Source organism: Salvelinus sp. IW2-2015, linkage group LG10 (genome assembly GCF_002910315.2).
Source record: "Salvelinus sp. IW2-2015 linkage group LG10, ASM291031v2, whole genome shotgun sequence".
In the NCBI taxonomy this organism is placed as follows: Eukaryota; Metazoa; Chordata; class Actinopteri; order Salmoniformes; family Salmonidae; genus Salvelinus; species Salvelinus sp. IW2-2015.
This window is the reverse complement of record NC_036850.1, coordinates 3,847,929-3,858,382: the sequence shown is the minus strand read 5'-3', so window position 1 is coordinate 3,858,382 and position 10,454 is coordinate 3,847,929. Positions and strand designations below refer to the sequence as shown.

At 45.5% G+C, this 10,454-nt stretch overlaps 1 protein-coding gene across 1 annotated transcript in view; it reads right to left on the bottom strand.

Annotated features, from left to right (window-relative positions):
• Positions 1 to 1,828: 1,828 nt before the first annotated feature.
• The window catches only part of alk (ALK receptor tyrosine kinase), a 196,348-nt gene continuing 187,722 nt past the window's right edge, over positions 1,829 to 10,454 (bottom strand). Inside the window, exons 21-24 of the mRNA XM_070445291.1 lie at positions 6,432 to 6,533; positions 6,048 to 6,182; positions 4,971 to 5,061; positions 1,829 to 4,714 (exon numbers count right to left, since the gene is read on the bottom strand). Of these exons, the coding sequence (XP_070301392.1) occupies positions 3,650 to 4,714; positions 4,971 to 5,061; positions 6,048 to 6,182; positions 6,432 to 6,533 (1,393 nt within the window). The 3' untranslated portion in view covers positions 1,829 to 3,649. The remainder of the gene's footprint in view (positions 4,715 to 4,970; positions 5,062 to 6,047; positions 6,183 to 6,431; positions 6,534 to 10,454) is intronic.

Genomic DNA, 10,454 nt, shown 5'->3' with positions numbered 1-10,454 from the left:
TGGAAGAATAGAATCGTGATTCCAACTGAAATAGCTGAATCCACTAATTTTAAGAGGTGTCCACATACTTTTGTATATACAGTACCAGTCAAACGTTTTAGAATACCTACTTATTCAAGGGAGAATGCCAAGAGTGTGCAAAGCTGTCATCAAGGCAAAGGTTGGCTACTTTGAAGAATCTCAAATATAAAATATATTTAGATTTGTTTAACAATTTTTTGGTTACTACATGATTCCATGTGTTATTTCATAGTTTTGATGTCTTCACTATTATTATACAATGGACAGTGGCTTGCGCAAGTATTCACCCCCATGTTGGCAGTCCAGTTCAAAGTGAATGATGGCAGGCCCTTGTGGCAAATGGCTTGTTTTTATATAGGCCTACTGTACCTCTGATTGGCTATGGCGCACCGGTCTGCGTAGACTCCGGTCCTGGACAAGACAGACGTTTTTATTCAGATTTATTTACTACAGCGTCTACAGTGGCTTGTGAAAGTATTCACCACTTTGGCATTTTTCCTATTTTGCTACCTTACAACCTGGAATTAAAATAGATTTTTGGGGGGTTTGTATCATTTGATTGACACAACATGTTTGAAGATGCAAAATATTTTTGGGGTGAAACAAACAAGAAATAAGACAAAAAAACAGAAAACTTGAGTGTGCATAACTATTAACCCCCCCAAATTCAATACTTTGTAGAGCCACCTTTTGCAGCAATTACAGCTGCAAGTCTCTTGGGGTATGTCTCTATAAGCTTGGCACATCTAGCCACTGGGATTTTTGCCCATTCTTCAAGGCAAAACTGCTTCAGCTCCTTCAAGTTGGATGGGCTCCGTTGGTGTACAGCAATCTTTAAGTCATAACACAGATTCTCAATTGGATTGAGGTCTGGGCTTTGACTAGGCCATTCCAAGACATTTAAATGTTTCCCCTTAAACCACTCGAATGTTGCTATAGCAGTATGCTTAGGGTCATTGTCCTGCTGGAAGGTGAACCTCTTTCCTAGTCTTAAATCTCTGRAGGACTGAAACGGGTTTCCCTCAAKAATTACTTTGTATTTAGTGCCATCCATCATTCCTTCAATTCTGACTAGTTTCCCAGTCCCTGCCAATAAAAACATCCCCACAGCATGATGCTGCCACCACCATGCTCCACTGTGGGGATGTTATTCTCAGGGTGATGAGAGTTGTTGGGTTTGCGCCAGATATAGCGTTTTCCTTTATTGCCAAAAAGCTCAGTTTCAGTGTTTGTTTTCTGGCCACTCTTCCGTAAAGCCCAGCATTGTGGAGTGTTCGGCTTAAAGTGGTCTTATGGACAGATTCTCCAATCTCCGCTGTGGAGCTTTGCTGCTCCTTTAGGGTTATCTTTGGTCTCCTTGTTGCATCTCTGTTTAATGCCCTCCTTGCCTGGTCCATGAGTTTTGGTGGGTGGCCCCTCTTTTGGTGGGCGGCCCCCTTTGTTGTGGTGCCATATTCTTTCAATTTTTAAATAATGGATTTAATGGTGCTCCGTGGGGTGTTAAAAGTTGTGGATATGTTTTATAACCCAACCCTGATCTGTACTTCTCCACTACTTTGTCCCTGACCTGTTTGGAGAGCTCCTTGGTCTTCATAGTGCCGCTCGCTTGGTGGTTCCCCTTGCTTAGTGGTGTTGCAGACTCTAGGGCCTTTCAGAACAGGTGTTTATATACTGGGATGCTGTGACACTTAGATTGCACACAGGTGGACTTTATTTAACTAATTATATGACTTCTGAAGGTAATTGGTTGCACCAGATCTTATTTAGGGGCTTCATAGCAAAGGGGGTGAATAAATATGCACGCAGGTCTTTTCTGTTTTTGTTTTATTTATTTTTTTAACCTTTCTAACGCAGGCGTTCCGCTAGCGGAACCCCACGACAACATTCTGCTGAAAAGGCAGTGCGGGAAATTCAAATAGATTTTTTTGAAATATGTAACTTTCACACAATAACAAGTGCAATACACCAAATTAAAGATACACTTCTTGTTAATCTACCCATCGTGTCCGATTTCAAAAAGGCTTTGCAACACTGCAACAACATAGGAAAATGCAACAAAATAGGAAAAACGCCAAGGAGGGTGAATACTTTTGCAAGGCACTGTAGAAAATAGTAAAAATAAAGAAAAACCCTTTAATGAGTAGGTGTGTTCAAACTTTTGACTGGTACTATATGGTGTAATTGCTGCTGGCTAAGGCAACAATGTAGTTTAATACATTTTTGCAGGTCATGAATCAAGAAAACATTATTGAAAAAAGCCCTCCCCAAAAAATGCCAAAATGTCTTCATTTAAAAGCACACTTTCAATTAAATTAATTGCCACATATAAGAGTCCATGGAACAGTAATTTCTGTCTTTCCATAGAGGGCCATATTATATACATATAAAACATATTTAACGAGGAATGGAAGGTGAACTTGCCTGAATAAACATTTAAGATCAGTATACAGTAAGCTCCATAGTATTGCCCTTCTAAGAAAGAAAATTCTGTCCGTCTTTCTTTCCCTCTCCCTCTCGCTCAAACACACCTAATCACACACCTTAAATTGCAAAGACAGCCACTCACATACTCATGGCACCGTTACACCCTCCCAACAATTCCCTTTCACTCCCACCCTCATACCATAGCAACCTTCACCACCATGAGTACTGATTCCAACTATCTGAAATAACATTCAGTGCATTTGTCATTGTTCACAAGGGTTTATATTAATTCAATTAAGTCGACGTTGGACAAAGACTAGTGCAAAAAAAAAGTCAAATAGCTAACCCATGTACAGTATGTCAAATTAATTTGGATAAGGTTGGTGTATTAATAATTTATAGAGCTCCCAAATAATAAATAGACAAATTAATAAATAAACAAGCAGGCAAGCAAACATCAACAAACACATTTTTTCTTCATTGTAAAAAAAAAACACAAAAAAACTCAGGAATCCAGTGTCCGACACTCACGATATTTTGGGAAAATTGTTTCTGATTGGTGAATCAACTGCCAAGGCCTGAATTTCCAATGAAATAGATAACCCGCAATGAATGACAGCTAGAGAAGAAGTTAGCTAATGCTACAGTCAGTTAGACATCTAGCAGATGTGTATGGTTCTTAGTTATGTGTTTGTATGTTCTGTTTGTGTGTTTCCAGCATGACTCCATGTGAAAGGCTGCTTTGACATCGACAGAGCCGCGAAGATGAGCAGTCGGCTCGTGAACACATTGCAAAGAAGTTAGCTAGTTCAACCGAATGGAAACATCTAACCGTCCTGCCACAATTGTCTACTGAACACTAGCCAGTGCTGCAAAATGTACAATTATTCCTATTTTCCTAGCCAACAACCCACAACCTTTTCTTCTTAGTGGTCCTTTGCAGCTCTCCAATGTGCTTTAACACCCCATTGTAATTTCCACAGCCATTTTATCTCATTGGGATGAAACATTTTGGACTCAATGCAATGGCTTGATCCAATCGGTGGATGAAACCAAGGTGTCGATACGGGAAGGCTGTTCGTAAGGTGTCCTGACACAGTGTTGCACGGTGGATCATCAAGTCTGTCTGTATGCCTATCTGTCTGTACACACAGCCTCCGAGGTGGGAGCCAAAAAGCAAGTTGGAGGTTGGGGGTTGGAGGGGCTACAGCACTGTGGCATTGTGGCCCTCCATCCGGGGCAGACTCGGGTCCTGCACCGTCCCCATGGTGACCAGCAGAGGGAGGCTGTCCTCGGATTTGGCCATCGTCGAGTGGCTCAGCGACAGCTGGGTCCCAGCCACTCCTCTCTGGGAGGCCACGGGTGGCGGGGGAGGGGGCGGTGGAGGAGGGGGGTTGACAGAGACAGGATTCTGGTGGTGGTGGGCTGCCTCTAGGGGTAACCCTTGCTCCTGGTAGCCATAGCCGATGTTCCCGCAGGGGAATCTGCGAAGTCTAAATAGGGGGACCGGGGGTAGGGCGGCCGAATCTAACAGGAGCGGGGAAGGGGTAGGGTCAGTGGTACCCAAGGAGGTAGCCTGGGGTGGTGGCGGAGGTGGCAAAAGCGGCCTGCAGAASCCCTGCTGTTGCTGCTGCTGGTGATGTAAGAGCTGCATCTGCTGTTGCGGATGGAAGGGGTATGGTGGCTGGAACTGCTGCTGGTGCTGGAGACTCAGGGCCCCCACAGCCTCGCCCACAGTCCGTCCCTTGTGCTCCTGCCCCTCGCCCGGCACCCTCCCACCTCCTACTCCCCCACCTCCACTGCCCACTCTTTCCTGCTTTTGCTGCAGCTGTTGTTGTTGTTGCTGCGGTTGTTGCTGATGCTGCTGCTTCTTCTGCTGCTGCAGCTGGAGGAACCAGGAGCCGTAAGTGGGGTTCCACAGGTTGGTGGGTTTCCCATTGCGACCCTCCTTATCCCCAGGGTGGCCCTGGGTGAAGGCCAGATTGACGTGGCCACCGTCTGGGTTTGGTTGCTTGGTGGAGATGGGGGGAGGMACCTTGGAGGTGGCTGTGGTCATGGTGAATGTCTGGGGGTGGGGCTGGGGTTGTTGAGCCTCAGTGGCCTCGGTGGGCTTGGGGGCTGACGGTGCGGGGCCCGCACCGTCAGGCATCAGAGTGGACACCAGCAGGGGGGAGGCCGTGGGGTCCTCAGGGCGCATGGGTACCCGCTCCTCCTCTTCAGGGAGGGGGCCATATTCCACAGGCAAGGGAACAGTCACCACATCGGGGTCCTGGAGAGGATAGAGGAGCAATGGTACTAGCATTAGACACTAACAATGGTGGACAATAAACTATGATATTAACATTACCAATGTCGGAATTTTTAGAAATTCACAAAAGGAATACAGATTTTACATGGACAGACAGGTTATGAGCTATATCACTTCTTAAAATAGTCAAACATATTAAAATAATCTCTTGGCAGTTAGACAGTCATAATAATACTTGAGCACATTTCAAGTGCAGAGGTGTGCAGAGGCTCTCTACCTGTAAGCAGTAGTCAATCCTTTCCAAAATGGTGGAGAAGTTGGGCCTGTCTTCCGGTTGATGCTGCCAACTCTGTGTCATTATCCGGTACCTGAGAGAGAGAGAGAGAGAGAGAGAGAGAGAGAGAGAGAGAGAGAGAATGTATCAATGCTCCAGCTAAAGCATCTGTACTAAACGTCTGTTGCGGCATCAGTTGGGAAAAAGAGGACGAGTCAGAAAGGGGAAGTGTCACCGGTAACGTCACTGCCATATCCACTTGCAACCTTAGCTAAACATGAGCACAATTCCTGCCTGCATTATAAGTCTCGCCTACCGAAACTTGTGATTTGTCTGGTGAGTTGGCTATCTGAAGAGTCCTTTTGAAATTTACAAGAGAAGCTGACATCCTCCCCAGACCTTGTGCCTTTGCTCCCTAGCTCACGATATTTCAAGGTCCGAGATGGGATATCCGAGACCACACATTGACAAACACAATTAAAAAACATGTTTCCCCATACACTAATACCCTTGACAAAATCACACACAATGAGGTCAATGAAGTGTAACATCCAACTAGTTTGAGTGATTACTGTTGGAAAGTCAGTGGGGGTTAAACTGAACCCTGGGGTACCCCACCGAGACATCAACTCAAGCAAAAAAAAAATATTAGCAGGGCTGATTTGACACTTGTGTAAAATGCTGTGGTAATGTGAGCTAGTCACGATGCCATTTACTACATGGTGACTGTGTCTGTTTTTGTGTGAAAAAATATCAAAGAAGAAAAGGGTGGCGAGCACGTGATAGTCTGAGAAGTTATGGGTGTGTTTTGTGTGCGAGTGTGTGTGTTTGTACGCTTGTACGCTTGTATCCCTGTGTAAGTCTGCATACTGTGTGTGCATGAGTGAAAACTGTATGCTGTGTGTGAGGGTGTGTTATGTGTGTAACAGCATAAATTCCATCTGTCTGAGTGTCAGTTCAGAAAGGGGCGAAAGTTGACTGAGCGACAGTTCCCTTTTCAATCTTCACTAGCCTGCTAGCTCACATCTGCTACATGTGTTTGGGTGAAGTGTGATTGTTTTGGTGGTATATTGGACTTACACAGGCCCTGGGCAGTTTTTGGGAGGGTCCATCCTTCCCCCGCTGGTGACAAACTCCAACACTTCCTGGTTACTGCGACTGGGATAGGGCATATAGCCCAAAGAGAAGATCTCCCATAGCAGCACCCCAAAGGACCTGAGAGAGAGGTGGAGAGAGGTAGGAGGAAGAAGGAGACGGGGGGAGGGAAAGAATCATAAAGGTGACAGGGGTGAAGGAGAGAGGGAGGAAGGAGTGAGGCTTTCAGAAGGTGAAAAAGTATATTCTCCATTAGGACAGAGAGAGGGAGGTGAGGACAGAGAGAGGGAGGTGAGGTAGACTGGAGGGGTGAAATGAAAGGGGGTGACATTCAAGATGTTATTGGGAGTGCGTTACAATGAAATGTACCACGTGTCTGTTTTGGATGTGAAGATCCCCTCCATGAAGGCTTCCGGAGGCATCCACTTCACAGGCAGCATGGCGCGCCCACCCTTTCTGTAGTAGCTGGCCCTGTGGGGAGACACAGACACACACACAGTTGATTTTTTTAGTGCTTTTGCAGGACTCCATTTACTGCACAACAGGTAGAGAAAGGGATGAAAAGAGAGAGGGCAGGGCCAAAGTTCAGTCACACCAGTGTTTCCATAGAAACAGCACACGATCAGATCTAATAATTGGATCCTCCTTTTACACAGCGTTATTGCGCCGTGCTGATCCAATTAGTGGAATTGTACAATAACTGTAACAGAATGAGTGGACGCCCACGAAAGTCCTCAGTCCTCCTTCAAGAGAAAGGGGGGGATTATTTTCATTTTTTTACAGACCGAGTTGTTTTAAACTGTCTCACACACCTGCTGTGAGCTTGTTATCTGATACGCAGTGGAGTTATCAGATTGCCCGCTGATAACAGCCTCAGCCTGTTTCATCTTCACCGGTCCCAAACACACACTGAGAAGATAAAAGTTAACTTGGAACTGCACCCGCTGATTTTGCATTGATTTTTGGCTTGCTTCTCTTGAAATTCTGGTGGCCATGACAGATGGTAAACGTGAGTTGCCGTGGGGGTGTGGTTTGATGTGAGTATTTCTTGGGTGTGTCCTTGTAGAATGTTTTGAGGGATTGACGGCCCATGACAAACCTTTTCATTCTCCTGAGGGGGAAGAGGCTCTGTCACACCTTCTTCACAACTGTGMACATGTGAGTGAGTGGGTCATTTTAAGGCCTTTAAGGTGAGTTTAATAAGGCCTTTAAGGTGAGTTGGTCACCAAGGAACTTAAAGCTCTCAACCCGCTCCACTGCAGCCCTGTAGTCCACGATCAGCTCCTTGGTCATCTTGATGTTGAGGGAGAGGTTGTTGTCCCAGCACCACACTGCCAGGTCACTGACCTCATCCCTGTAGGCTGTCTCATCATAGCCGGTGATCAGGCCCACCACTGCCGTCAACAAACTTCATGATTGTGTTGAATCAAATCAAGCTTTATTTATACAGCACATTTCAGACATGGAATGCAACACAATGTGCTTCACAAGAAAAAACTAATAAAAACAATGAAAATAACTGAAAGAAAAACTGAATGAAGCTAAAATGGTGTGTTTTAAGATCTCTTTTAAAAATGTCCACAATTTCAGCCGACAGGCTATTCCAGAGGCTGGGGGCACAGTCACTAATGGCTGCCTCGCCATGCCTCTTGGTCCTAGGCTTTGGGATAGTTAAAAGGCCAGTACCAGAGGACCTGAGGGACCTACTGGGCACATAACTTAAAAGCATGTCTGACATGTATTAGAGTCCACAATCGTGGATGGATTTAAAAACCAATAGAAGAATCTTAAAATATAATCTTAAGAAACACTGTCTTACATCTGAAGTTGATACAGATATTGAGTGTATGAACAATACACCATCACCTATTCTGCCTTCCTCTTGTGATGAATTCGTTGATAACTTTAATAGCAAATTAAGGGCAACCATTGATGCCATAGTTCCAGTAAAGTTGAAAAAGGCAGCGTGAGGAAACAGATCAATTAAAGAGAAATTGGAGAAAGGCAGAGCTGAAGTGGAGAAAGTCAAAGTTGCAGGTCCATTATGATATTCTGAGAGAGCAACTTGGCAAATATAACAAGGCAATTAGAAATGCCAGACAGTCAAATTTTTATAACATGATCACTAATAATCTGAATAATTAGAGAGCTCTTCTCAACCATTGATGGCCTGATAAATCCATCAGCCCATCAGCCCATCCCCCGGCTAGCCGAAGAAATCSATCAGATAATCCATGGGCTTCAATACCTCTTTTGCCAAGTGGCCTGAACCCTTTGCTGCCGACACAGAGCACCGCAGATATATCACGACTGCTGTGCCGACGTAACTGTCCGAGGTGGTTTCAACAGGCTCCCCCGTTGCGACGCTCCCCTGAGGCCCATCTGCATGCCTCCAGCTCGCCTAGCTACTCACTGGACCCTATGATTACTCGGCTACACATGCCTCTCCCTGATGTCTATAAGCCTTGTCTATTGCTGTTTTGGTTAGTAATTATTGTCTTATTTCACTGTAGAGCCTCCAGCCCTGCTCAATATGCCTTAGCTAGCATTGTTGTTCCACCCCCCAAACATGCGGTGACCGCACCTGGCTTAAATGGTACTTCGAGAGACAAAAACTCTCTCATCGTCACTCAATGCCTAGGCTTACCTCCACAGTACTCACATCCTACCATACCCTGGTCTGTACATTATGCCTTGAATGTATCCTTCCGTGCCCAGAAACCTGCCCCCTTTACTCTCTGTTCCGAACGCACTAGACAACCAGTTATTTTAGCCTTTAGCCGTACTCTTATCCTACTCCTCCTCTGTTCCTCTGGTGATGTAGAGGTTAACCCAGGACCTGCAGCCCCCAGCATCACTCCCATTCCCCAGGGGCTCTCATTTGTTGACTTCTGTAACCGTAAAAGCATTTGTTTCATGCATGTTAACATTAGAAGTCTCATCCCTAAGTTTGTTTTATTCACGCTTTAGCACACTCCGCCAATCCGGATGTCCTAGCCGTGTCTGAATCCTGGCTTAGGAAGGCCACCAAAAATCCTGAAATTTCCATCCCTAACTATAACATTTTCTGATAAGATAGAACTGCCAAAGGGGGCGGAGTTGCGATATACTGCAGWGATTGCCTGCAGAGTGCTGTCATACTATCCAGGTCTGTGCCCAAACAATTTAAGCTTCTACTTTTAAAAATCCACCTTTCCAGAACCGTTGCCACTTGTTATAGACCCCCTTCAGCCCCCAGCTGTGCCCTGGACACCATATGTGAATTTTGTACTGTTAGGTGACCTAAACTGGGACATGCTTAACACCCCAACCGTCCTACAATCTAAGCTAGATGCCCTCAATCTCACACAAATTATCATGGAACCTACCAGGTAGGTAGGTTAATGCCTAACCATGGGCACCCTCATTGATATCATCCTGACCAACTTGCTCTCTAAATACACGTCTGCTGTCTTCAACCAGGATCTCAGCGGTCACTGCCTCATTGCCTGCGTGCATAATGGGTCCACTGTCAAATGCTCCCTAAAACACTTTAGTGAGCAGGCCTTACTAACCAACCTGGCCTGGGTATCCTGGAAGGATATTGACCTCATCTCGTCAGTAGAGGATGCCTGGTTGCTCTTCAAAATCGCTTTCCTCTTCATCTTAAATAAGCATGCCCCAATCAAAAAATGTAGCACTCAGAACAGATATAGCCCATGGTTCACCCCAGACTTGACTGCCCTTGACCAGCACAAAAACATCCTGTGGCGTTCTGCGTTAGCATCGAACAGCCCCCGTGATATGCAACTCTTCAGGGAAGTCAGGGACCAATATAGTCAGTCAGTTAGGAAAGCTAAGGCTAGCTTTTTCAAACAGAAATTTGCATCCTGTAGCACTAATTACTAAAAGTTTTGGGACACTGTAAAGTCCATGGAGAATAAGAGCACCTCCTCCCAGCTGCCGACTGCACTGAGGATAGGAAACACTGTCACCACCGATAAAATCTACGATAATCGATAATTTCAATAAGCATTTTTCCATGGCTGGCCATGCTTTCCACCTGGCTACCCCTACCCCAGCCAACACCTCAGCACCCCATGCAGCAACTTGCCCAAACCCGCCCGCTTCTCCTTCACCCGAATCCAAAGAGCTGATGTTCTGAAAGAGCAGCAAAACCTGGACCCGTACAAATCAGCTTGCCTAGATATCCTGGACCCTCTCGTTGTAAAATTATCAGCTGAAATTGTTGCAACCCCTATTACTAGCCTATTCAACCTCTCCTTCATATTGGCTGAGTTCCCCAAAGATTGGAAAGCCTGGACGGTTCTGACCTAGAATATGTGGACAACTACAAATATATAGGTGTCTGGTTAGACTGTAACCTCTCCTTCCAGACTCACATTAAGCATC